A 6581-nucleotide genomic window follows, 5' to 3' on the forward strand; every position below is an offset into this window, starting at 1 on the left:
TGTAACCGTCTGATCGTGGACCGCCCATGGTCAGGGAATTTATTGCGAAGGGTAGTGGAGTAGACCCGTGGCTAGTCATAGCCTGCCACGTAGGGCCTGTTGCAGGTAGTGGAGCGACGTCCGTTGCCGCTAGTTGTCAGCGAGTAGTGGAGTCGTGCAGCACCTGCCGCAGGGAGCGGAGCAGAATCGTGGCCGTTGACACAGCCTGTCAGAGAATAATGGGTCCGTCGCAGGGGGTGATGGAGCGCGCGGAATCCGCTACAGGAAGCGGAAACAGAATCATGGGTTGTTATTGTGATTTGTCAGGGGGCGCGGATCTGTTGATCGAGGCTCGACAGCGGTCGGAGTCCGACCTCCTGTAGAAGTCGGGAGGGGGTCCTCCTTTTGGTTGGGGTCGTAAGTGGAGTCCGGCTCCCGTAGGAGTCCGGACGGAGCTTACTGTAGTGGATACTGGGGAGCGGAACCCGGCCCCCATAGGAGTCCGGGCGGGGTCTACCAGCAGTTGTTGTTGAGGACGGAGCCCGGCTCCCGTAGGGGTCCGGGCGGAGTCTGCTTGCGGCTGCAGTGGTTGGCGTCGAGGATGAAGCCCGGCTCCCATGGAGTACGGGCGAAGTCTCCCTGCAATCAAGGTCAAAGATGAAGTCCAGCTCCCGTAGGAGTCCGGACGAGACTTACCAGCGACCGACGCTGAGGACGGAGCCCGGCTCCCGTAAGAGTCCGGGCGGAGCCGTGCTGTAGCTGGTGTCGGCGGCGGAGCCCGGCTCCCGTAGGAGTCCGGGCGGAGCTGTGCTGTAGCCGATGTCGGCAGCGGAGCCCGGCTCCCGTAGGAGTCCGGGCGGAGCTGTGCAGTAGCCGATGTCGGCGGCGGAGCCCAGCTCCCGTAGGAGTCCGGGCAGAGCTGTGCTGTAGCCGATGTCGGCGGCGGAGCCCGACTCCCGTAGGAGTCCGGGCGGAGCTGCGCTGTAGCCGATGTCGGCGGCGGAGCCCGGCTCCCGTAGGAGTCCGAGCGGAGCTGTGCAGTAGCCGATGTCGGCGGTGGAGCCCGGCTCCCGTAGGAGTCCGGACGGAGCTGTGCTGTAGCCGATGTCGGCGGCGGAGCCCGGCTCCCGTAGGAGTCCAGGCGGAGCTGTGCTGTAGCCGATGTCGGTGGCGGAGCCCGGCTCCCGTAGGAGTCCGGGCGGAGCTGTGCAGTAGCCGATGTCGGCGGCGGAGCCCGGCTCCTGTAGGAGTCCGGGCGGAGCTGTGCAGTAGTTAGTTCCGCTGAGGGCTTCGGCTGTGGGCATTTCATACCCAACAGCTATCATACTGATGATTTATTTATTATTATTTCAGATCAGTTTTCATCTGTAGTGAGGTGAGGACGAGGTCCATCGAATAATCTCGCTCTAGAGCATTGGAGATGCGAGCACTCGGGACAGCGTCTCCGTATCAAGATACCAGCCGACTACACCAGATCTATTAGGGGATGGTGCGAGCCGTGGTAGACCGAGCTGGGCATCATATGTTGCAGCTATGCTCCCATGACGCTCTTCAATTGGCATCACGTTCTACCGGCTCAGAGAAAGATTTTGTACACCCACTTACAAGTAAAATAAATTATATTATAAATATTTAATTTACATATTATTCTTCTAATATTTGTTATTAGCAGGGTGTATTCGACATCATTGATTTTGAGGAGGATCATGTGAAGCGAGCCGTGGACACTCATTTATCATTGCATTTCAGGGATTATCGCCATCACATGTATCAGAATTGATACCATGTGATGCAGGATCATGGGGAAGAGGCAGCGCGGCAGCAGCCCTATGACAGCATCACTATGGATGACTGGACTGTCATATGCCGACATTACGAGGATCCGACATATCAGGTTATACATCCAAACTTCTTCTTTTTTTAGAGTTTAATAATTGAATCATTTATTCTTAAATTAAATTTGTTATCTACTAATTTGACTGGTAACTGTACAGAGAAGATGTGCCCAGAATATCGCAAATCGAGCGAGACAGACCGTACCGCATTGTGGGGGTTCGACATCGTTCGCTCGTCACATGGAGCACATAGTAGGTAATTTTTAATTTTTAATTAGCATATAATTCTGTAGTTATTTAAAAAAAATTTAATTAATTCTCAAATTACAGAGAGATACTAAGAGTGGCGAACTTCTTGGTAGGATCGATATCTACCAGCGAACCCACCAGCGATGGTCAGGAGAGTGGACGATGGGGAGCCAGAAAAGCTCTTTATAAGTTTTTTAAATTATTTTTTCATTCGTAGTCTGATTTTTATTATAAAATTAAAATAGTTATAATTTTAATTTTCAGGACCGTATGACAGACATAAGATTCCAGCCTATCCCTGAGGGCTCGACCGCACCCACAGATGATGAGATCTGTGATCAGGTGCTTGGTACGAGATCCTGTTATGTTAGAGATTTAGGGTATGGGATCACTGCTCCCTCATCATCATGCTCATCTAGGACTGACATCCATTCTGCGTGCGAGGCTCAGCTGACGGAGGTGCAGAGGTAGGCTGTCGTGGATCGACAGTAGGCTGAGCAGTGAGCTCAGAAGTTGGCTGCACGCATCGATGAATATCAGCAGCTCCAGATCTAGATGATAGAGCAGATGGCACAAATAGAGCAGACGATACAGCTGATAAGGCAGCAGCAGGCCGGTCCGAGCTCTTTCGAGCGCTCCCATTCGCCAGCTCGTTCTCCAGATGCTGACAATTGACGGTTTGTTCATGTACTTTTTTATTTCTATTTGAAATCTCTTATAATTTTAATTTAATATAATAAAATAATAAAATTTATTTATCTATTTATTGTGTGAATTTTTTATTTTTATTTTTTAAATTTATAAAAAATATTATAGATATAAATTAAAAAATATATTCATAAATTATTTTTTTAAAAAATATGATTAAATTATTAGCGATGAAATTATTTTCGATAAAATATTGATCACCAAAAATATTTTAGTACGATAATTTTATTTTTCAATAAATATAAAATTATTAAAATTTTATATATAATTAATAGCGACGAACAATTATTCATCGTAAATAATTATTAGCGACGAAAATTTTCGTCGTAAATTACCTTATTTACGATGTAAGATTTTCATCGTAAATATTATTTAATTTTATTTTTTTTAAAAAAATTTATTAAATTAATAGCGACGAAAAATTTTTATTGTAAAAAATATTTTTTGCGACAAAAATTTTTCGTCACTAAAAATTTTTAAAAATTTTATTTTAAAAAATATTTTAATTAAATTAATAGCGATGAAAAAATTTTCGTCGCTATTAATATTTTATTTTTTAGCGACATTATAATTCGTCGCAAATATTTTTTATATAATTAAAATTTTTCAACGAAAATATTTGAACGATAAAAATTATTCGTCGTAAATACTGTTTATTAGTGATGAAATATTTTTTTTATTATAAAATATTATCAACGATACGATTATTTATGACGAATAATTAATGATAAAATTTTTTTATCACTAATAATCTATTTTATTGTAATGCATCATCGTACCATCATCGATATGCCTTCGTTGCCCAGCTCCAACCAACTTGATCTCGAGATGGATTTTCGCATCAACAAATCCATTGAAATAATAAGCCATCATCGGTTCCATTGACACGAACACATATCAGATCAACAAATGCTTGAGAGGAAAAAATTAATAACTTTAATGCGCAACACGTTAGTAACATGTCATTGACGGGAAGTCGATACCTAAATGCCGGAGGATGTTCTGGCCACCGGTTCCTAAGCGAGAGGAATTCATCAGCTCCGGGCTCGGCCAACGCCAGCGGCACCGGCAGCTCCTCAACGATTAAGTCGAAGACCTCCTTCCAGTCTCTTACATTCTTGGTATGCTCCGTGTTGTAGTAGCCGAGCGGATTCACCTCATCTCTCTTCACCTGCCACTTTTCCTCCGCCGGCAGCGCGAAGAATCCCTTGGACGCTGCCATGATGTTGTCCAGCAGCTCTGAAGGAACCCCGTGGTTGATCACCTGGAAGAACCCCCAATCCCGGCACGCCGCCTCCACCTCCGCTAGCAGACTGGAGATGGCCGGCGGGGCGGCGCCGCCATCGGTGGGGATGGGGGAGTGGAGGAGGGGGGAGAGGTCGATCAGTGGGATGCCAACGGCCGTCTCCGTGGCGGTGGGTTTGGGTCGGTGCTCGGGAGCTTGGACGAAGGCTGGATCCACTAGAGAACCCATATCTTTTCCTTCACGCACGAAAGGATTGTGGGAGTTCGAGAGTGGTTGGGGATGTTTCATGATTGATTGGATACAATGAATCTGGACTCTGTTTATCTTCTGCTCTTTTGCAATATTTTATTCCTCTTTATTGTCTTTCATCACCATCTTATATTATTAGTCATGCCTCTTGCCAAACGGCTGACGTCTTCCGTGCCTCGGATCAGTCGAAAGCAAGGGGAAATTTCAAGGGTGGGCACCAACTCAATTTTAACCTACTTTGGAGCTTCTTGCAGCCTCTTCGTTGTTAGATTTTACGAGCACAAATTTGTTTTCTATACTTTCATTGCCAAGCACTGGATTTGGATAACCAATTGTGACTGTTCTCCTTTTAATGAGTCGGTAGGTTTCCTGTCACTATGGCAGGAACCTTCTTGATCTCTTTACGACAAAAAATAAATAAATAGATTACAGTACACTTCTATAATTTTTTATAATTTATATTTATATCCTAAAAATTTTAATTTTATCTATTACACTTTAAAATTTAGATTTTTATTGCAACATGGCATGGCTGTCCAATGGAGATGTAATATCATTAACGATAACTATCAAATTACTAATTTATCCTTTCATTTTAAAGCAAAACAAAGATTCAAAAAATATGTCTTTAAAAAATCATGATTTCTATGTAAACTTTAAAACTTTTGAAAAGTCATATTCGACCCTTTTCCTGGCTGCTATTTTTACTGCTACTTACGAGATAAAATCTTTTATATTAGACATCTTATCTCACTTTGCGATACTCTATTTCAATATCAACAAATCTCCTATGACCATATTCAAGAGATTTGCAAAGATTTTACTTGAAAAATATATTTCTTTTAGAGGAAAGGAGAATAAAAGAGACCAATCAGCCAGCCACCCATCATTTACTAGAAATCAAGAGAATCAAGGAATATATGCAATGGTTTCAATGATTGAATAATTACAAATAATAGAGGAGAAAAAATGAGAAAAAGTAAAATAAAAAAAATTGATATAAAGAGTCACTTCTCCCAGCTCACAGAAATCTCTCATCCAAAGAGGAAACATCTAAAAAGATTAGGATCTTTCCTTTCTTATTAAACCATTGCTAGATCTCTAATATTGAAAAGCTTTCATCTTTAGTTGCAATACCTAGTCTCTTCCCTTCCAAAATCTTATCATCTAGTGAATTTCCATCCGCTCCCCTTCCTTTGACCCCTTTATCATTTTCAATCCTAATAGAGTTAGTGCAAAGAGATAATTGAAGATTTGCCTTCTAAGAACATACTTATAAGAGTACATAGAGTAGCATCTTCTTGCATCCAAACTACTATCACTACTCCCCCATTTGTCACTTCTTATACTACCTCTAAAACTGTCATTATCATCAACATTATCTCCACCAGTACCATCATCTTGATTGCTCACGTTCTTGAATTTCTCAAACTTCATTGAGAACACTCATCCCAAAAGTAATGTCCTCCACTTCCATCAGCTTCTGACCTCCAAGCATGGTGGGAAGGAACTAACGCGAGCTTTGGCCAGAGTTTTAGACCAAATTCATATTTAAAACTATGAAAATTAGCAGGTTCCTCTCTTCTCCCTTTGCTCTTTACTTCTCTCTTCTCTCTTCACTTTCTCAGCGGTTTCTTCTCCTTTTGCTCTCTCCTCTGATCTCTTTTAAGTGAATTTGTGTTAGATGTGTGCCCTAGATGCCAGATTGGCTGACACATTCCTATACAAATCTAAGAATAAATTTATAATTTTGACTATAAATAAATAAAAGGATTATTCTTCTATCACATTGTGTACATTGTGTCTGTAATACATCCTTTGAGTTAGTAGGAATGTAAATTCATATTTTCAAGAGTTGAAAATTTAAAGTATGAATTTACATAACTAACTCATAAACAGCTTCTGACCATAGGATCATCATGAGGATGGTGATTGATCTGGAAGGTTGGTGTACGATCGCTTTCTTAGAGTAGATGTGTCTTGAGTCTACGGTGTGGAGATATCGGAGCGAGAGTACAGATATTCATTGAGACTGAGAGTACTGAGCGTGACCACTTCGAGCAATCATAAGAAAGTCTACCTTCTCGTCAATGACTAGCTCGATGCTGCAGTTGTGTGTCTAGTTCTTTGACCTGAGGTGCATCGACAGTTCACATTGAGTGTGTTATAGTTTGACTATACCATAATTCAGTCTCCTAGCCATTCGAAATTCTGAGGTGTATGTTGGCTGTAGCATATTTATTGTAGAAACTAGGTCGCACCAAGATGAGATCTATCAACCTCGGTAGATGAGAGGAGTAGACCTATGATAATTG

The 6581-nt window shown here is 42.4% G+C and overlaps 1 protein-coding gene across 1 annotated transcript in view; it reads right to left on the reverse strand.

The window, feature by feature from the left end:
- The window catches only part of LOC140858838 (naringenin,2-oxoglutarate 3-dioxygenase-like), a 10035-nt gene extending 5790 nt beyond the window's left edge, over nucleotides 1–4245 (reverse strand). Inside the window, exon 1 of the mRNA XM_073260119.1 lies at nucleotides 3755–4245. Within this exon, the coding sequence (XP_073116220.1) occupies nucleotides 3755–4245 (491 nt within the window). The remainder of the gene's footprint in view (nucleotides 1–3754) is intronic.
- Between the last annotated feature and the right edge of the window lie 2336 nt (nucleotides 4246–6581).

Source organism: Elaeis guineensis, chromosome 6 (assembly GCF_000442705.2).
Source record: "Elaeis guineensis isolate ETL-2024a chromosome 6, EG11, whole genome shotgun sequence".
Lineage (NCBI taxonomy): Eukaryota > Viridiplantae > Streptophyta > Magnoliopsida > Arecales > Arecaceae > Elaeis > Elaeis guineensis.